We start from the raw sequence: 22690 nt of genomic DNA, 5'->3' as shown, positions 1-22690 counted from the left end.
GCAGGAATCTCTGAATTATTGGTAAATTTGTTTCTGTTTTTTGGGGATCTCAGGAGAGTTCCTTTCCCTGGGAGCATGCTGTCGCTGCCAGTACTACGTCAAGAGCAGTTTATCCCAGAGTGCTCTATGCTCCTACAACTCATTTCGGAAAAAAAAAAAAAAAAAATTAAAATATAATTGTAAAATATACAGAAAATAATAAATAATATATTTTAATTATATATATATATATATATATATATATATATATATATATATATGTGTGTGTGTATACAGTGCAGGAAATGCGTATTCGCTCCCCAACTGATGCTGAATGTTCGCCCCTCACACAGAAACGATCGGTCTAACAATGGAATGTTCGCCCCTCACACAGAAATGATCGGTCTAACAATGGAATGTTCGCCCCTCACACAGAAACGATCGGTCTAACAATGGAATGTTTGCCCCTCACACAGAAACGATCGGTCTAACAATGGAATGTTCGCCCCTCACACAGAAACGATCGGTCTAACAATGGAATGTTCGCCCCTCACACAGAAACGATCGGTCTAACAATGGAATGTTCGGTGTAACACTGAGAGACAGAATACAACAACAAATTCAGCAGAAATGCGTCTAACAAATGATGACTGATCTGCATGTTCATGAGGGAAAGAAGGATTTGATCTCCTTCACAAAACATGACTTAGTACTTGGTGGCCAATCCCTTGTTGGCAATCACAGAGGTCAGACGTTTCCTGGAGTTGGCCCCCAGGTTCGCACACCTCTCAGGAGGGATTTTGGCCCACTCCTCTTGGCAGATCCTCTCCAAGTCATTAAGGTTTGGTGGCTGACATTTGGCAACTCGAACTTTCAGCTCCTCCACAGCTTTTCAATCGGATGAAGGTGTGGAGACTGGCAAGGCCACTCCAGGACCTCAATGTGCTTCTTCTTGAGCCGCTCCTTTGTTGCCTTGGCCGTGTGTTTTGGGTCATTGCCATGCTGGAACACCCATCCACCACCCATTTTCAATGCCCTGGCTGAGGGGAAAAAGGTTCTCACCCAAGATTTGAGGGTACATTGCCCCGTCCATCGTCCCTTTGATGCGGTGCAGTTGTCCTGTCTCCTTAGCAGAAAAACACCCCCAAAGCAGAATGTTTCCACCACCATGTTTCACAGTTGGGATGGTGTTCTTGGGGTCATAGGCAGCATTCCTCCTCCTCCAAACACGGCGAGTTGAGTTGATGCCAAAGAGCTGGATTTTGGTCTCCTCTGACCACAACACTTCCCACCAGTCCTCCTCTGCATCATTCAGATGTTCAGTGGCAGACTTCAGACGGGCCTGGACATGTGCTTTCTTGAGCAGAGGGACCGTGCGGGCACTGCAGGATTTCAGTCCTTGTCGGCGTAGTGTGTTACCAATTGTTCTCTTGGTGACTGTGGTCCCAGCTGCCTGGAGATCATTGACAAGATCCTCACGTGTAGTTCTGGGATGATTCCTCACTGTTCTCATGATCATTGACACTCCACGAGGTGAGATCTTGCATGGTGCACCAGACCTAGGGAGACTGACACTTGTTTTGTGTTTCTTCCATTTGTGAATGATTGCACCAACTGTTGTCACCTTCTCACCAAGCTGCTTGGCCATAGTTTGGTAGCCCAGTCCAGCCTTGTGTAGGTCTACCATCTTGTCCCTGACCTCCTTGGACAGCTCTTTGGTCTTTGCCATGGTGGAGAGTTTGGAATCTGATGGTTTGATGGCTCCTGTGGACAGGTGTCTTTTATACAGGTAACAAAATGAGATTAGCAGCACTCCCTTTAAGAGACTGCTTCTAATCTCAGCTTGTTACCTGTATGAAAGAAACCTGGGAGCCAGAAATCCTGCTGAATGATAGGGGATCAAATCCTTCTTTCCCTCATGAACATGCAGATCCGTCATCATTTGTTAGACGCATTTCTGCTGAATTTGTTGTTGTATTCTGTCTCTCAGTGTTACACCGAACATTCCATTGTTAGACCGATCGTTTCTGTGTGAGGGGCGAACATTCCATTGTTAGACCGATCATTTCTGTGTGAGGGGCGAACATTCCATTGTTAGACCGATCATTTCTGTGTGAGGGGCGAACATTCCATTGTTAGACCGATCATTTCTGTATGAGGGGCGAACATTCCATTGTTAGACCGATCATTTCTGTGTGAGGGGCGAACATTCCATTGTTAGACCGATCATTTCTGTGTGAGGGGCGAACATTCCATTGTTAGACCGATCATTTCTGTGTGAGGGGCGAACATTCCATTGTTAGACCGATCATTTCTGTGTGAGGGGCCAACATTCAACATCAGCAGGGGAGCAAATACGCATTTCCTTATGTGTATATATATATATATATATATACATACATACATACATACATACATACATACATACACACACACAGACATACACACACAGGGGCGGACAACTCATGGGGCCCCCGGGCAATAGGGGATCATGGGGCCCCGGTGTCCTTGCCCAAACTCAAAAAAACCTATGGAAAAAGGTAGCAGGGGCATCTCATGGGGCCCCTTACTGACCCCGGGCCCTGGGGCAGTGCCCGAGTTTCCAAATGGTCAGTCCACCCCTGTATACACACACACATACAAATACACACACACATATACATACATACATACACACATATACATACATACACACATACACACACATGCACACACACCCATACATACATACATACATACATACATACATACACGCACACCCCAAGTGCGGTTTTCTCGTGTGGTCTTACCCATGGAAGAATAGGAATCCATCAGCTGTAATATATGGGGAATGACGAGTTTTCCGGAGGCGTGTGAAGATGGTCTACCTTGCAGCAGATGGTCCTCTTCGGCGGCGCCGTCCTCTTCCTCCTCCTCACCGGTCACAGGTGGCGTTTCTGTTGCCATGCCGCCATATTGGTTCACACTGGGAGCAGAACTCCTCCAGCCATAAAAAGCCAGAGAATGCACGCAGCAAAATACGGGATTCAGAATACCCTGAGAACACAAAGCCGGCCATTGTAACTTATCTCCTAACCACCAACACAGCCGGCACGTTGTAGGACAGCGAAAAAAAAAGAAAATTGGATGTTAGTAATGAGAAACCTTCAGAGATCCAGGCTGAGGGTTCAGACATTTCCACATAGGACAGGATCTGACAGGATCTGACACCAAAAACCCAACGCGAAATAGAGCCGTCTTCATAGGACTCCTTGATGGGACTCCAAGGGCTCATCCACATAGGTGCAGCCATCCATAGGCATGCAGGAAGGACGGTCTTCACCTGCCCAGGACCACAGGGGGTCATGCAGGCAACTAGTTATATACTGACAGGCCGCCGGCTGCAAGAACCTGCGTGAGTGCGGATCACAATGCCGCCTGATTGGGTCCTGATCCGTGCGACAGACCGGTGTGGAGGTGTATTCTGGAAGTAGGCGGAGCTCCGTGCAGCCAGCAACCGGTCATTGGTTGCATCATGCCACCTGTGCATCCCGGGGAGGTGAAGACAGTACAATGGTGTGAATGAGGCCTACATCTGAATTCTGGGGTAATAAATCCATCGGTCATGTGACGTCTGCCTGAATCTCAGAGCGATTTGCGGGATTCTTCCATATCTGTGCAGCGATCCAGTGTGAGACTTCCCGGAATAAAGACCGCTCACTGCTTCTCTCTTCTTCAGCAGAGAGACTGGTCCTGGCTCCGCCCCCTCCTGCAGTGGGCGGAGTCTTCTGGAACCCGCCCACAGCTCTGCTCCCCCTCCTTGTGCAGGACTGGTCTAGTCTCCGCCCCCTCCTGCACTGGGTGGAGTCTTCTGGAACCCTCCCACAGCTCAGCTCCCTCGCTTTGCGCAGGAAAACTGGTCTGGTCTCCGCCCCCTCCTGCAGTGGGTGGAGTCTTCTGGAACCCTCCCACAGCTCTGCTCCCTTTCCTTATGCAGGAGGACTGGTCTGGTCTCCGCCCCCCTCCTGCAGTGGGTGGAGTCTTCTGGAACCCTGTCACAGTTCTGCTCCCCCTCCTTGTGCAGGACTGGTCTAGTCTCCGCCCCCTTCTGCAGTGGGTGGAGTATTCTGGAACCCTCCCAGAGCTCAGCTCCCTCGCTTTGCGCAGGAAAACTGGTCTGGTCTCCGCCCCCTCCTGCAGTGGGTGGAGTCTTCTGGAACCCTCCCACAGCTCTGCTCCCTTTCCTTATGCAGGAGGACTGGTCTGGTCTCCGCCCCCCTCCTGCAGTGGGTGGAGTCTTCTGGAACCCTGTCACAGTTCTGCTCCCCCTCCTTGTGCAGGACTGGTCTAGTCTCCGCCCCCTTCTGCAGTGGGTGGAGTATTCTGGAACCCTCCCAGAGCTCAGCTCCCTCGCTTTGCGCAGGAAAACTGGTCTGGTCTCCGCCCCCTCCTGCAGTGGGTGGAGTCTTCTGGAACCCTCCCACAGCTCTGCTCCCTTTCCTTATGCAGGAGGACTGGTCTGGTCTCCGCCCCCCTCCTGCAGTGGGTGGAGTCTTCTGGAACCCTGTCACAGTTCTGCTCCCCCTCCTTGTGCAGGACTGGTCTAGTCTCCGCCCCCTTCTGCAGTGGGTGGAGTATTCTGGAACCCTCCCACAGCTCAGCTCCCTCGCTTTGCGCAGGAGGACTGGTCTGGTCTCCGCCCCCTCCTGCAGTGGGTGGAGTCTTCTGGAACCCTCCCACAGCTCTGCTCCCTCTCCTTGTGCAGGACTGGTCTGGTCTCCGCCCCCCTCCTGCAGTGGGTGGAGTCTTCCTGAACCCTGCCATAGTTCTGCTCCCCCTCCTTGAGCAGGACTGATCTAGTCTCCGCCCCCTCCTGCAGTGGGTGGAATCTTCTGGAACCCTCCCACAGCTCCGCTCCCTCGCTTTCCGCAGGAGGACTGGTCTGGTCTCCGCCCCCTCCTGCAGTGGGTGGAGTCTTCTGGAACCCTCCCACAGCTCTGCTCCCTCTCCTTGTGCAGGACTGGTCTGGTCTCCGCCCCCTCCTGCAGTGGGTGGAGTCTTCTGGAACCCCCCCACAGCTCTGCTCCCTCTCCTTGTGCAGGGGGATTGGTCCGATGATGTCACTGCTACTCTTACAAGGTAATATCTGGGTTTGTACAGGCATGTGGTGCACATGGAGTGGATTTCTATCCTTTGTGATTACTATGGAGTATATATACATACAGATACCCGCATACACACACACGCTATATCCAGTACATCTCCGCGATGTATATACAGGACGCCATGTTTGATCCCATTAGAATGCTGCAAGTGCAGAAAAGTATCCGATGATCTGCGAAAAATCCAGAGAGCTCCTCACCTGCTGGCATTGCCAGTCTTTCCTCAGCTCTATAGCGTGGAGCCGTTCTGTAGTCCAGGGACGTGTTTTGTAGTCCAGCAGAGCCAGGGGCGGACTGACCATCCTGGCACTGCCCGAGGGCCCGGAGTCAGTAGGGGGCCCCATGAGATGCCCCTAGTACCTTTAATAGGCTTTTTTGGGTGTGGTTTGAGTGTGGGTGAGGACACAGGAGCCCCATAATCCCCTATTGCCTGGGGGCCCCATGAGTTCTCAGTCTGCCCCTGAGCAGAGCAGGACTCATCCCGGGGCTGACAACGCTGCCTCTGCTGCATTACAATTCCAGCAAGCGTTGTCAGCCCCGGGATGAGTCCTGCTCTGCTCAGGGGCAGACTATGAACTCATGGGGCCCCCAGGCAATAGGGGATTATGGGGCTCACGAGAGTAGCGGGTATTTTTTTGTACTTGGGATAACACATGGGGGCTGTATGTATCGCAGAGATGTGCTGAGTGACAGGCTGGTTGTCCATCGATAGATCGACTTGTCTACAATCAGCTAGTCCATGCATGGATCGAAGATCGGCCAGTCCCTGCTGAACCAGACACATTTGGATCGATGTAAGGCCGGCTTCTGCTCATTCTATTAAACCCATGAGGGGACCCGCCACAGGCTCAGGTCAGAGGACTACTCCTCCTGTTTCCATTGGTTCTTACCGTAATGACAAAGAGCGTTCGTGCCGCGACTTGTATCTGCCGAGGGGCCTGCGGGGTCCCCAACGCCTCCACCAGAAGCAGCATGAAGTCACACAGGACATTCCCAAGCCAGCTGCAGGTAAAATATCATTCGATTAGCGTGGAAGGTACACAAAGGAATCTGGTTTTAGGGTCAGGATAGAGCTGGGGAGGGACAGCCCGGGGCCACTGTTGGCTGCAGGGGCTCGGGGCCACCATTAGGCAAACCATTGGGTGAAGGCTGAGAGCCATCGTTGGGGGAAGGCCTGAAGCCACCGTTGGGGAAAGGCCTGAAGCCACCGTTGGGGAAAGGCCTGAAGCCACTGTTGGGTGAACCGTTGGGTGAAGGCTCAGAGCCACCTTTGGTTGAAGGCTCGGGGCCACCGTTAGGCCCAGAGCCACCATTGAGGTAAGGGTTGGGACCACCAATAGGTGAACCATTGGGTGAACACCATTGGGGGAAGGCCTGGAGCCACTGTGAAGGCTCAGAGCCACCGTTGGGGGAATGCTCAGAGCCACCGTTGGGCAAACCACTGTGTAAAGGCTTAGAGCCACTGTTGGGGAAGGCCTGGAGCCACCACTGGGCAAACCATCAGGTAAAGGCTCAGAGCCACTGTTGGGGGAAGGCTCAGAGCCACCATTGGGTGAACCATTGAGTGAAGGCTCAGAGACACCATTGGGGGGAAAGCCTGGAGCCACCATCTGTTGGGCAAACCATTAGGTGAAGGCCCAGATCCATCGTTGGGTGACCCATTGGGTGAAGTCTCAGAGCCATTGTTGGAGGAAGGCCCGAAGCCACCATTGGGCGAACCACTGGGTGTAGGCTCAGAGCCACCATTGGGGGAAGGCCTGGAGTCACTGTTAGGCGAACCTTTGGGTGAAGTCTCAGAGCCATTGTTGGAGGAAGGCCCGAAGCCACCATTGGGCGAACCACTGGGTGTAGGCTCAGAGCCACCATTGGGGGAAGGCCTGGAGTCACTGTTAGGCGAACCTTTGGGTGAAAGATCAGAGCCATTGTTGGAGGAAGGCCCGAAGCCACCATTGGGCGTAGGCTCAGAACCACCATTGGGGGAAGGCCTGGAGTCACTGTTGGGCGAACCTTTGGGTGAAGTCTCAGAGCCATTGTTGGGGGAAGGCTCGGGGGCCACCATTAAGAGAAGGTTTAATGTCTTCAACCTTCAGGAGCCATTTGAAGTCCATTACAACAAACACCTTAATTATACCTCCCTTCCCCCAACCTCCACCAAAAGCATCATTACCCCAAAATCTACTTCTTCCCATCAAGTCTCACTGTAGATGAACAAATCATTTTTTGTGAATCTGTTACCTGGAGATCCCGCCAGCAACAGCATTTACTATTGGAGGCCGACAACGCTCAGCCTCTGCCTCCCAGTGAGGCAGCACCGTTGTCAGCCCGCCATGTGCGCTCCTTCAGCTGGCTGTGGGGCTGCAGATCAGCTCATGCATTCTCATTCGCCATGGCGAGAAACAGTGGGGCTAGACGGGCTCTACAGGGAGTATTGGACTTACCAGGCTATGAAGGCCCCATAAACCCCCACAAGGCGTCTACACAGGTTGTGCTTCCTGAAGCGCTCACTGCTGGTATATATCCCACAATGCATCTTCAGGACGGCGGGCACTGCGGGGGACATGGAGGACGAATAATCAGCTCATATCTACAGAAGGGCGGTCATTACAACCCTTCCCATGAAATGCCCCGCGCTCCTCCGGTCATAGAACATGCTACCACAGTATAGACCCATGGACTCAAAGCAGGCCACACCCACCAGAATAAACCCCACCCATTACCATCAAAACCATACTCCCCTCCAGGTGATCTGTGCCTAGGGTAGGTCGAACGTGTGTGGGGGGGGGGGGGGGCACACGGTCCGTGTGATTTATGTATTAAGGGAAGGACAGGCGGTCCGTGTGATTCAGGGACGGTCAGACGGTCCGTGTGATTCAGGGACGGACAGGCGGTCCGTGTGATTCAGGGACGGACAGGCGGTCCGTGTGATTCAGGGACGGACAGGCGGTCCGTGTGATTCAGGGACGGACAGGCGGTCCGTGTGATTCAGGGACGGACAGGCGGTCCGTGTGATTCAGGGACGGACAGGCGGTCCGTGTGATTCAGGGACGGACAGGCGGTCCGTGTGATTCAGGGACGGACAGACGGTCCGTGTGATTCAGGGACGGACGGACGGGGGCCTGCACTCACACCGGGACGGGGGCCTGCACTCACACCGGGACGGGGGCCTGCACTCACACCGGGACGGGGGCCTGCACTCACACCGGGACGGGGGCCTGCACTCACACCGGGACGGGGGCCTGCACTCACACCGGGACGGGGGCCTGCACTCACACCGGGACGGGGGCCTGCACTCACACCGGGACGGGGGCCTGCACTCACACCGGGACGGGGGCCTGCACTCACACCGGGACGGGGGCCGCACTCACACCGGGACGGGGGCCGCACTCCACATCTGCTCCATTACAGAGGAGCTCTCTTACCGCTCACCACGGCTCTTCTCAGCAGGACGGGGCTCCCGAGGAGCGCAAGGAGCAGAGGGATGTACAGGGCCACATCATGGAACAGCACAAGGCCTTGTGTAGAGTCACACCTGGGAACACGAGACAGGCTCAGTACACATCTCACAGAGGCACAGCTCATCAATATATAATACAGCTCATCAATACATACCACAGCTCATCAATACATCCCACAGCTCATCAATACATGCCACAGCTCATCAATATATAATACAGCTCATCAATACATACCACAGCTCATCAATATATAATACAGCTCATCAATACATACCACAGCTCATCAATACATACCACAGCTCATCAATATATGCCACAGCTCATCAATATATAATACAGCTCATCAATATAGAATACAGCTCAGCAATACATCCCACAGCTCATCAATATATAATACAGCTCAGCAATACATCCCACAGCTCATCAATATATAATACAGCTCAGCAATACATCCCACAGCTCATCAATATATAATACAGCTCAGCAATACATCCCACAGCTCATCAATATATAATACAGCTCAGCAATACATACCACAGCTCATCAATACATAATACAGCTCATCAATACATAATATAGCACATCAATACATGCCACAGCTCATCAATATATACCACAGCTCATCAATATATAATACAGCTCATCAATACATACCACAGCTCATCAATATATGCCACAGCTCATCAATATATGCCACAGCTCATCAATATATAATACAGCTCATCAATATATACCACAGCTCATCAATATAGCTCATCAATATATAATACAGCTCATCAATATATAATACAGCTCATCAATATATAATACAGCTCATCAATACATACCACAGCTCATCAATATATAATACAGCTCATCAATACATACCACAGCTCATCAATATATAATACAGCTCATCAATACATACCACAGCTCATCAATACATACCACAGCTCATCAATACATACCACAGCTCATCAATACATCCCACAGCTCATCAATATATAATACAGCTCATCAATATATAATACAGCTCATCAATATATAATACAGCTCATCAATACATACCACAGCTCATCAATATATGCCACAGCTCATCAATATATAATACAGCTCATCAATACATCCCACAGCTCATCAATATATAATACAGCTCATCAATATATAATACAGCTCATCAATACATAGAACATACAAATGGGACAGGTGACAATAGGGAGATGGGTTAATTAGCAGCACGCAGACAGGAGGAGAGAGCAGAGTGAGAGCGAGGACCTGCTTCACCTTTCACCTCACAGTCACAGGCTGGGGGCGGGTCCAGGATGACCTGGGCTCAGAGGATGTGGATTGAACAATGGCGGCCATCAGACTGAGGACATCTAGTGGCAGAAAAGAATGTTGCAGGGGAATACCTCTGGATTGAAGGTGATTATTGCAGCAAACGTCCAGCGAGTCATTTGTTCCGTGACTCCGGAGGCGGTTCCGTTGGAGTTTCCCTGCTTCTCAGAGGCTGCCAGGACATGCTAGGAGAGCCCCGCCCCCGGCCTGAGCCGCTCCATCGGGATGGATGGATGGGGCTGCTGAGAGCTGAGCGGATATGGGCTCACGTTCCACAACTAATCACATACAAAGTCCCAGTCATGTCTCCTGCCAGATCCGGCACATCGCACAGATTCCTCCTCCTTTACAGATATTACAGAAGACAGACACGGGGTTGTGTGTGTTCAGCAGGCGCAGATTGCACTGTCTGTTATATGGAGAAGTGGGGGAGGGGGCACACCCGACATTTCATCTCAGGCATTAATACTGACACTGACCCCCAATATGGAGGGAGGAGACACAATACCGCCACTGACCCCCCAATATGGAGGGAGGGGACACAATACCGCCACTGACCCCCAATATGGAGGGAGGGGACCTAATACCGCCACTGACCCCCAATGTGGAGGGAGGGGACATAATACCGCCACTGACCCCCAATGTGGAGGGAGGGGACATAATACCGCCACTGACCCCCAATAGGGAGGGGACACAATACCGCCACTGACCCATAATACCGCCACTGACCCCCAATAGGGAGGGGACACAATACCGCCACTGACCCCCAATAGGGAGGGGACACAATACCGCCACTGACCCCCAATAGGGAGGGAGGGGACATAATACCACCACTGACCCCCAATAGGGAGGGGACACAATACCGCCACTGACCCCCAATAGGGAGGGAGGGGACACAATACCGCCACTGACCCCCAATAGGGAGGGAGGGGACACAATACCGCCACTGACCCCCAATATGGAGGGAGGGGACACAATACCGCCACTGACCCCCAATAGGGAGAGAGGGGACATAATACCGCCACTGACCCCCAATAGGGAGGGAGGGGACACAATACCGCCACTGACCCCCAATATGGAGGGAGGGGACACAATACCGCCACTGACCCCCAATAGGGAGAGAGGGGACATAATACTGCCACTGACACCAATGTTGGGGGTTATTATTGCCTCCACTGACACCAATGTTTGGGGTTAAGGCATCCACTGACACCAATGCTGGGGGTTATTATTTCCTTCACTGACACCAATGTTGGGGGTTATTATTGCATCCACTGACACCAATGCTGGGGGTTATTATTGCATCCACTGACACCAATGCTGGGGGTTATTATTGCATCCACTGACACCAATGCTGGGGGTTATTATTGCATCCACTGACACCAATGCTGGGGGTTATTATTGCCTCCACTGACACCAATGTTGGGGGTTATTATTGCGTCCACTGATACCAATGTTGGGGGTTATTATTGCGTCCACTGATACCAATGTTGGGGGTTATTATTGCGTCCACTGATACCAATGCTGGGGGTTATTGCGTCCACTGACACCACTGATACACACATGCCGCCAAAAGGCTGAACTTAGATTTCCAGGTCGCTTCAACAGCTGAAACATCCACACAGGAGCGTTCACTCCGGAGACGAGGACGATCCAGAAATCACGGAGAGTTCACACCGCAGTCCCATACATTGTACAGAGAACGAAGGCAGTAACCTGGAGGGGGCGCTGCGTCCGCACATCACAGAGACACCTGAGCCCCATCTTCTCATACAATGTACATTTGGCCATACGTTGTATCAATCTTCCCTGCGTTCTCCGGGATCGATTCCCCGCATTCCTCATCATTCTATTCCTATACTGCCCCCTACTGACCAAGGAGATGTGACTGCCTCCATCTGACACTCCATGTCACCCACCCACGAGATATACATTCACCTCCCGCTTGTCTTACCAATGATAGGAAGAGGCTCCGACTGACATTTTCTACCACCAACTGCCATCCTTTATGTACGAAATCCACCGAGTCGGGCGGAGACGTCATACAGAGCGCACAGAGATCCCCCCTCGTGTCCACAACACTTTTGATCGCGTGAACAAACAGTCTATAGCGTGTTTTTTACAGAAAATATTTTATTTTGGAGGGGGGGGAGGGGGGGGGACATGTGACGCACCACAAAAATACAGCTTACTACCAGGGGCAGACTGACCATTTGGAAACTCAGGCACTGCCCAAGGGCCCAGGGTCAGTAGGGGGCCCCATGAGATGCCCCTGGTACCTTTTTCATAGGCTTTTTTTAAGTTTGGGCAAGGACACAGGGGCCCCATGATCCCCTATTGCCCGGGGGCCCCCATGAGTTGTCAGTCCGCCCCTGCTTACTATACTGAAAATCTCTGACTCTGCACCCCTTTTATATTACCAGTCAGAGTAGAGCTGAACGTTTGCCCCCATTTTGGGGTGGTGGTGGTGGGGGGCGGTTTATAAACCCTTTAAAAGGTTGTTTGCCATCTGTGTCCCCATTGGGGAGATTTCCCTTCACCTCCTGTCTCATAGCCAAAACAGGAAGTGGAAGGAAATCCCTCCAGAGTGCAAGAATCCCAGAACTAGTGTCCCCATTGGAAGATTCCTGTTCTGGGGACAACCCAAAGTCCATAATAGAGAGGGGGAATCTCCCTATTGGAGGCACTAAACACCTGACAGGGGTGTCTAATCCCTCCCCACTCCACCCCTTTACTTCTACTTTCAGCACACCGGACAACTTCTGGGAGGGAACGAGGGACACCTATTACCAAAAGTACGTAGGCATAAGACACACCCCCTTAAAGATCAGAGACCTATGCTTTAAATCAGGGGTCTCCAAACTATGGCCCCCCAGCTGTTGAAGTACTACAAGTCCCATCATGCCTCTGTGAGTCTTGCCTGTGGCTATCAGAGTCTTGAAGGCCTCATGGGACTTGCAGTTCCTCAACACCTGGAAGACCATAATTTGGAGACCCCTGTTCTAGACCATGGAGCCTGTCTTCTCCTTTGTCCATCTTCTAGACCATGGAGCCTGTCTTCTCCTTTGTCCATCTTCTAGACCATGGCGTCTGTCTTCTCCTTTGTCCATCTCTTAGACCACGGGGTCTGTCCATCTCATAGACCACGGGGTCTGTCCATCTCATAGACCACGGGGTCTGTCCATCTCATAGACCACGGGGTCTGTCCATCTCATAGACCACGGGGTCTGTCCATCTCATAGACCACGGGGTCTGTCTTCTCCTTTGTCCATCTCATAGACCATGGGGTCTGTCTTCTCCTTTGTCCATCTCATAGACCACGGCGTCTGTCTTCTCCTTTGTCCATCTCATAGACCATGGGGTCTGTCTTCTCCTTTGTCCATCTCATAGACCATGGGGTCTGTCTTCTCCTTTGTCCATCTCATAGATCATGGCGTCTGTCTTCTCCTTTGTCCATCTTCTACTCCTTTGTCCATCTTCTAGAGTAGACCATGGCGTCTGTCTTCTCCTTTGTCCATCTTCTAGACCATGGCGTCTGTCTTCTCCTTTGTCCATCTTCTAGACCATGGCGTCTGTCTTCTCCTTTGTCCATCTTCTAGACCATGGCGTCTGTCTTCTCCTTTGTCCATCTTCTAGACCATGGCGTCTGTCTTCTCCTTTGTCCATCTTCTAGTCTATGGCATCTGTCTTCTCAGTCTATCGCTGAGAAACGCTTTTTGAAAGATAAAAAATGTGTTTTATAGATCAGACCAAACGAAGGACAAATAAGGACAGAGGGACTTTGTTCAACAGCAGGGACAGTTCCTCAAAATCAGGTAGCTATGCTTTAAGTCTGGGGTCTTCAAACTATGGCCTTCAAGCTTTTGAGGTACTACAAGTCCCATCATGCCTGTGAGCCTTGCCTGTGGCTATCAGAGTCTTGAAGGCCTCATGGGACTTGCAGTTCAACACCTGGAAGACCATAGTTTGGAGACCCCTGTTATTCTCAGATTCACAAGAAGGGAGAATGTCACCGGCATGCCGAGGATCCCCAGTATGGGTCCAAAAGGTTTAATGATCAGATAGTTACAGCAAGGCAACGCTTTGGAGTCTCGCAAAACCCCTTCATCAGCCATGTGACCCCCGCAGGACCCCTTCATCAGGCATGTGACCCCCGCAGGACCCCTTCATCAGCCATGTGACCCCTGCAGGACCCCTTCATCAGGCATGTGACCCCAGCAGGAACCCTTCATCAGGCATGTGTCCACAAGAACACGCATGTTAGTACAGTATTGCCGTCTATAGAAAGAACTTTCAATTTGGTGCCTTCATAAAAAAGCAATACATATTAATGACTAGAGCAGCCTTCCCCGACCTTCCTACCATGGAGGAACCCTTGAAATAACTTTCAGGGTTCAGAGAACCCCCCACTAAAAGGACTAGCTCTACAACTCACAGTTCAGAACTGTCAGAACCCCCTTAGCTTCAAAGATCCATAGTGTCAGTGGGAACCTGAGTGGATAAAATGGCTCATTGCTCTGGGAACCCCTACAAACTCTGGAGGAACTCCATGGAACCATTGGCTGAGAAGGGCTGCTCTAGAGATCCTACTTACCTTTGTTCAGATGGAATCATCATGAGGAGGCCATGGAGGACCATGAGGCTAGAAGCTCCCCAACACAAGAACGTCAACAGTCTTCCAAACCTGAGCAGAGAAGACACAACAACATCTACACATAATGGGGACACGGGACATAGAACAACATTCCGGTCAGATCTGAACACATGACAATAACTTCAACATCTCTTTGTAGGCAAGCTGGAGAACATGCATGATATAGGAGTGTGGTGGTGGAACCTCTTCCATCCATGTTCCCCTCCTTGGACATAAGTTGTATAAAACAGGGAGCTGCCCAAAGATTTGATGGAATTGTCCACATTACAGCTGTTGAGGGGTGAGGGGTTACATTGTCATTGGGGTGGAGGAACTCCGGACTCGTACATCAGATATTACATTGTCATTGGGGTGGAGGAGCTCCAGACTCGTACATCAGATATTACATAGTCGTTGTGGTGGAGGAGCTCCGGACTCGTACATCAGATATTACATAGTCGTTGTGGTGGAGGAGCTCCGGACTCGTACATCAGATATTACATAGTCGTTGTGGTGGAGGAACTCCGGACTCGTACATCAGATATTACATTGTCATTGGGGTGGAGGAGCTCCGGAATCGTACATCAGATATTACATTGTCATTGGGGTGGAGGAGCTCCGGAATCGTACATCAGATATTACACTGTCATTGGGGTGGAGGAGCTCCGGACTCGTACATCAGATATTACACTGTCATTGGGGTGGAGGAGCTCCGGACTCGTACATCAGATATTACACTGTCATTGGGGTGGAGGAGCTCCGGACTCGTACATCAGTTATTACACTGTCATTGGGGTGGAGGAGCTCCGGACTCGTACATCAGATATTACATTGTCATTGGGGTGGAGGAACTCCGGACTCGTACATCTATCAGATATTACATTGTGGTTGTGGTGGAGGCGCTCCGGACTCGTACAACAGTTATTATATTGTCATTGGGGTGGAGGAGCTCCGGACTAGTACATCTATCAGGCATTACATTGTCATTGGGGTGGAGGAGCTCCGGACTCGCACATCAGATATTACATTGTCATTGGGGTGGAGGAGCTCCGGACTCGTACAGATATTGCATTCTCATTCGGGTGGAGGAGCTCCGGACTCGTACATCAGATATTACATTGTCATTGGGATGGAGGAGCTCCGGACTCGTACAACAGATATTAAATTGTCATTGGGGTGGAGAAGCTCCAGAATCATACATCAGATATTACATTGTCATTGGGGTGGAGGAGCTCCGGAATCGTACATCAAATATTAAATTGTCATTGGGATGGAGGAGCTCCGGACTCGTAAATTTATCAGATATTACATTGTCATTGGGGTGGAGGAGCTCCGGACTCGTACATCTATCAGATATTACATTGTCAGTGGAGTGGAGGAGCTCCGGACTCGTACATCAGATATTACATTGTCAATGGAGTGGAGGAGCTCCGGACTCGTACATCAGATATTACATTGTCATTGGGGTGGAGGAGCTCCGGACTCGTACATCAGATATTACATTGTCATTGGGGTGGAGGAGCTCCGGACTCGTACATCAGATATTACATTGTCATTGGGGTGGAGGAGCTCCGGACTCGTACATCAGATACTTCATTGTCATTGGGGTGGAGGAGCTCCGGACACGTACATCAGATACTACATTGTCATTGGGGTGGAGGAGCTCCGGACTCGTACATCAGATATTACATTGTCATTGGTGTGGAGGAGCTCCGGACTCGTACATCAGATATTACATTGTCATTGGGGTGGAGTAGCTCCGGACTGGTAAAGATATTACATTGTCATTGGGGTGGAGGAGCTCCGGACTCGTACATCAGATATTACATTGTCATTGGGGTGGAGGAGCTCCGGACTCGTACATCAGATATTACATTGTCGTCATTGGGGTGGAGAAGCTCCGGACTCATACATCAGATATTACATTGTCATTGGGGTGGAGTAGCTCCGGACTCGTATATCGGATATTACATTGTCATTGGGGTGGAGGAGCTCCGCACTCGTATATCGGATATTACATTGTCATTGGGGTGGAGGAGCTCCGGACTCATACATCAGATATTCCATTGTCATTGGGGTGGAGGAACTCCGGACTCGTACATCAGATATTACATTGTCATTGGGGTGGAGGAGCTCCGGACTCGTACATCAGATATTACATTGTCATTGGAGTGGAGGAGCTCCGGACTCGTACTTTAGATATTACATTGTCATTGGGGTGGAGGAGCTCCGGACTCGCACATCAGATATTACATTGACATTGGGGTGGTGGAGCTCCGGACTGGTACATCAGATATTACATTGTCATTGGGGTGGAGGAGCTCCGGACTCGTACATCAGATATTACATTGACATTGGGGTGGTGGAGCTCCGGACTGGTACATCAGATATTACATTGACATTGGGGTGGAGGAGCTCCGGACTCGTATATCGGATATTACATTGTCATTGGGGTGGAGGAGCTCCAGACTCGAACATCAGATATTCCATTGTCATTGGGGTGGAAGAGCTCCGGACTCGTACATCAGATATTCCATTGTCATTGGGGTGGAGGAGCTCCGGACTCGTGCTTTAGATATTACATTGTCATTGGGGTGGAGGAGCTCCGGACTCGTATATCGGATATTACATTGTCATTGGGGTGGAGGAGCTCCAGACTCGAACATCAGATATTCCATTGTCATTGGGGTGGAAGAGCTCCGGACTCGTACATCAGATATTCCATTGTCATTGGGGTGGAGGAGCTCCGCACTCGTGCTTTAGATATTACATTGTCATTGGGGTGGAGGAGCTCCGGACTCGTACATCAGATATTACATTGACATTGGGGTGGTGGAGCTCCGGACTGGTACATCAGATATTACATTGACATTGGGGTGGAGGAGCTCTGGACTCGTACATCAGATATTACATTGTCATTGGGGTGGAAGAGCTCCGGAATCTTACATCAGATATTACATTGTCATTGGGGTGGAGGAGCTCCGGACTCGTACATCAGATATTACATTGTCATTGGGGTGGAGGAGCTCCGGACTCGTACATCAGATATTACATTGTCATTGGGGTGGAGGAGCTCCGGACTCGTACATCAGATTACATTGTCATTGGGTGGAGGAGCTCCGGACTCGTACAGATATTACATTGTCATTGGGTGGAGGAGCTCCGGAATCATTCATCTATCAGATATTACATTGTCATTGGGGTGGAGGAGCTCCGGACTGGTACAGATATTACATTGACATTGGGGTGGAGGAGCTCCGGACTCGTACATCAGATATTACATTTATTTGGGGGGGGGGGGGGAGGAGCTCCGGAATCGTACATCTATCAGATATTACATTGTCATTGGGGTGGAGGAGCTCCGGACTCGTACATCAGATATTCCATTTTCAATGGGGTGAAGGAGCTCCTGAATCGTACATCAGATATTACATTGACATTGGGGTGGAGGAGCTCCGGACTCGTACAGATATTACATTGTCATTGGGGTGGAGGAGCTCCGGACTCGTACAGATATTACATTGTCATTGGGGTGGAGGAGCTCCGGACTCGTACATCAGATATTGTCATTTGGGTGGAGGAGCTCCAGACTCGTACATCAGATATTACATTGACATTGGGATGGAGGAGCTCTGGACTCGTACATCTATCAGATATTACATTGTTATTGGGGTGGAGGAGATCCGGAATAGTACATCTGATATTACATTGTCATTGGGGTGGAGGAGCTCCAGAATCGTACATAAGATATTACATTGTCATTGGGGTGGAGGAGCTCCAGAATCGTACATCAGATATTACATTGTCATTGTGGTGGAGGAGCTCCGGACTCGTACATCAGATATTACATTGTCATTGGGTGGAGGAGCTCCGGACTCGTACAGATATTACATTGTCATTGGGGTGGAGGAGCTCCGGACTTGTACTTCAGATACTACATTGTTATTGGGGTGGAGGAGATCCGGAATAGTACATCTGATATTTCATTGTCATTGGGGTGGAGGAGCTCCGGACTCGTACATCATATATTACATTGTCATTGGGGTGGAGGAGCTCCGGACTCGTACATCAGATATTACATTGACATTGGGGTGGAGGAGCTCCGGACTCGTACATCATATATTACATTGTCATTGGGGTGGAGGAGCTCCGGACTCGTACATCAGATATTACATTGTCATTGGGTTGGAGGAGCTCCGGAATCGTACATCTATCAGATATTACATTGTCATTGGAGTGGAGGAGCTCCGGACTCGTACATCAGATATTACATTGTCATTGTGATGGAGGAGCTCCGGACTCGTACATCTATCAGATATTACATTGTCATTGGGGTGGAGGAGCTCCGGACTCGTACATCAGATATTACATTGTCATTGGGAAGGAGGAGCTCCGGACTCGTACATCAGATATTACATTGTCATTGGGGTGGAGGAGCTCCGGACTCGTACATCAGATATTACATTGTCATTGGGGTGGAGGAGCTCCGGAATCGTACATCAGATATTACATTGTCATTGGGGTGGAGGAGCTCCAGAATCGTACATCAGATATTACATTGTCATTGGGGTGGAGGAGCTCCGGACTGGTACATCTATCAGATATTACATTGTTATTGGGGTGGAGGAGATCCGGAATAGTACATCTGATATTACATTGTCATTGGGAAGGAGGAGCTCCGGACTTGTAAATCAGATATTACATTGTCATTGGGGTGGAGGAGCTCCGGACTCGTACATCTGATATTACATTGTCATTGGGGTGGAGGAGCTCCGGACTCGTGCATTATCAGATATTATATTGTCATTGGGGTGGAGGAGCTCTGGACTCATACATCAAATATTATATTGTCATTGGGGTGGAGGAGCTCCAGGCTCGTACATCAGGTATTACATTGTCATTGGGTGGAGGAGCTCCGGACTCACACATCTGTCAGATATTACATTGTCATTGGGGTGGAGGAGCTCCTGACTCGTACAGATATTACATTGTCATTGGGGTGGAGGAGCTCCGGACTAGTATAGATATTACATTGTCATTGAGGTGGAGGAGCTCCGGACTCGTGCATCAGATATTACATTGTCATTGGGGTGGAGAAGCTCCGGAATCGTGCATCAGATATTACATTGCCCATTGGGGTGGAGGAGCTCCGGAATCGTGCATCAGATATTACATTGTCATTGGGGTGGAGGAGCTCCGGACTCGTACATCAGATATTACCATTGTTATTGGGGTGGAGGAGCTCCGGAATCGTACATCAGATATTACATTGTTATTGGGGTGGAGGAGCTCCGGATTCATAAATCAGATATTCCATTGTCATTCGGGTGAAGGAGCTCCGGGCTCGTAAATCAGATATTACATTGTTATTGGGGTGGAGGAGCTCCGGACTCGTAAATCAGATATTACATTGTTATTGGGGTGGAGGAGCTCCGGACTCGTAAATCAGATATTACATTGTTATTGGGGTGGAGGAGCTCCGGACTCGTACATCAGATATTACATTGTCATTGGGGTGGAGGAGCTTCGGAATCGTACAGATATCACATTGTCATTGGGGTGGAGGTGCTCCAGACTCGTACATCAGATATTAAATTGTCATTGGGGTGGAGGAGCTCCGGACTGGTACATCAGATATTACATTTTTATTGGGGTGGAGGAACTCCGGACTCGTACATCAGATATTACATTGTCATTGGGGTGGAGGAGCTCCGGACTAGTACATCTGATATTACATTGTCACTGGGGTGGAGGAGCTCCGGAATCGTACTGATATCACATTGTCATTGGGGTGGAGGAGCTCCGGACTCGTACATCAGATATTACATTGTCATTGGGGAGGAGGAGCTCCAGAATCGTACATCAGATATTACATTGTCATTGGGGTGGAGGTGCTCCGGACTGGTACAGATATTACATTGTCATTGGGGTGGAGGAGCTCCGGATTCGTACATCAGATATTACATTTATATTGGGGTGGAGGAGCTCCGGACTGGTACAGATATTACATTGTCATTGGGGTGGAGGAGCTCCGGAATCGTACATCAGATATTACATTGTCATTGGGGTGGAGGAGCTCCGGACTGGTACAGATATTACATTGTCATTGGGGTGGAGGAGCTCCGGAATCGTACATCAGATATTACATTGTCATTGGGGTGGAGGAGCTCCGGACTGGTACAGATATTACATTGTCATTGGGGTGGAGGAGCTCCGGAATCGTACATCAGATATTACATTGTCATTGGGGTGGAGGAGCTCCGGACTGGTACAGATATTACATTGTCATTGGGGTGGAGGAGCTCCGGAATCGTACATCAGATATTACATTGTCATTGGGTGGAGGAGCTCCGGACTCGTACAGATATTACATTGTCATTGGGGTGGAGGAGCTCCAGACTCGTACATCTGTCAGATATTACATTGTCATTTGGGTGGAGGAGCTCCGGAGACTTGTACTTCAGATACTACATTGTTATTGGGGTGGAGGAGATCCGGAATAGTACATCTGATATTTCATTGTCATTGGGGTGGAGGAGCTCCGGACTCGTACAGATATTACATTGTCATTGGGGTGGAGGAGCTCCAGTATCGTACATCAGATATTACATTGACATTGGGGTGGAGGAGCTCCGGACTCGTACATCAGATATTACATTGACATTGGGGTGGAGGAGCTCCGGACTCGTACATCAGATATTACATTGACATTGGGGCGGAGGAGCTCCGGAATCGTACATCAGGTATTACACTGTCATTGGGGTGGAGGAGCTCCGGAATCGTACATCAGATATTACATTGTCATTGGAGTGGAGGAGCTCCGGACTCGTACTTTAGATACTACATTGTTATTGGGGTGGAGGAGATCCGGAATAGTACATCTGATATTTCATTGTCATTGGGGTGGAGGAGCTCCGGACTCGTACAGATATTACATTGTCATTGGGGTGGAGGAGCTCCAGTATCGTACATCAGATATTACATTGACATTGGGGTGGAGGAGCTCCGGACTCGTACATCAGATATTACATTGACATTGGGGTGGAGGAGCTCCGGACTCGTACATCAGATATTACATTGACATTGGGGCGGAGGAGCTCCGGAATCGTACATCAGGTATTACACTGTCATTGGGGTGGAGGAGCTCCAGACTCGTACATCAGATATTACATTGTCATTGGAGTGGAGGAGCTCCGGACTCGTACTTTAGATATTACATTGTCATTGGAGTGGAGGAGCTCCGGACTCGTACATCATATATTACATTGTCATTGGGTTGGAGGAGCTCTGGAATTGTACATCTATCAGATATTACATTGTCATTAGGGTGGAGGAGCTCCGGACTCGTCCATCAAATATTACATTGTCATTGGGGTGGAGGAGCTCCGGACTCGTATACAAGATATTACATTGTCATTGGGGTGGAGGAGCTCCGGACTCGTATACAAGATATTACATTGTCATTGGGGTGGAGGAGCTCCGGACTCGTACATCAGATATTACATTGTCATTGGGGTGGAGGAGCTCCGGACTCGTATATCAGATATTACATTGTCATTGGGGTGGAGGAGCTCCAGACTCGTACATCAGATGTTACATTGTCATTGGGGTGGAGGAGCTCGTGATTCGTACATCAGATATTATATTGTCATTGGGGTGGAGGAGCTCCGGACTCGTACATCAGATATTACATTGTCATTGGGGTGGAGGAGCTCCGGAATCGTACATCAGGTATTACATTGTCATTGGAGTGGAGGAGTTCCGTACTTGTACATCTATCAATAATTACATTGTCATTGGGGTGGAGGAGCTCCGGACTCGTACAGATATTACATTTTCATTGGAGTGGAGGAGCTCCGGATTCGTACATCAGATATTACATTGTCATTGGGGTGGAGGAGCTCCGGACTCGTACATCAGATATTACATTGTCATTGGGGTGGAGGAGCTCCGGACTCGTACATCAGATATTACATTGTCATTGGAGTGGAGGAGCTCCGGACTCGTACATCATATGTTATCTCCGGGGAAACAATCTGGTTGGACATTTCTGCCCCATGTGACTCTGGTGGCCATCTTGGGTCAGGCAGAGTCTATCTAAGCCCCTGGCTCCGAGGCTCGGTGTGGATTCTGGGAGAGGTCAGTGCAGGGAGAGTGACTAGAGG

At 50.1% G+C, this 22690-nt stretch overlaps 1 protein-coding gene across 1 annotated transcript in view; it reads right to left on the bottom strand.

The window, feature by feature from the left end:
• The window catches only part of LOC149427340 (G protein-coupled receptor 143-like), a 33371-nt gene that overhangs the window by 1423 nt on the left and 9258 nt on the right, over positions 1-22690 (bottom strand). The window contains exons 4-8 of the mRNA XM_089668114.1: positions 14487-14576; positions 8540-8649; positions 7559-7667; positions 6011-6122; positions 2769-3015 (exon numbers count right to left, since the gene is read on the bottom strand). Of these exons, the coding sequence (XP_089524240.1) occupies positions 2769-3015; positions 6011-6122; positions 7559-7667; positions 8540-8649; positions 14487-14576 (668 nt within the window). The remainder of the gene's footprint in view (positions 1-2768; positions 3016-6010; positions 6123-7558; positions 7668-8539; positions 8650-14486; positions 14577-22690) is intronic.

This window comes from Staurois parvus, unplaced genomic scaffold, assembly GCF_062004578.1.
Source record: "Staurois parvus isolate SC_StPar_1 unplaced genomic scaffold, SC_StPar_1.0 ptg003855l, whole genome shotgun sequence".
NCBI lineage: Eukaryota > Metazoa > Chordata > Amphibia > Anura > Ranidae > Staurois > Staurois parvus.
The sequence above is the reverse complement of the archived record's forward strand: the minus strand, read 5'-3'. Positions and strand labels throughout refer to the sequence as shown.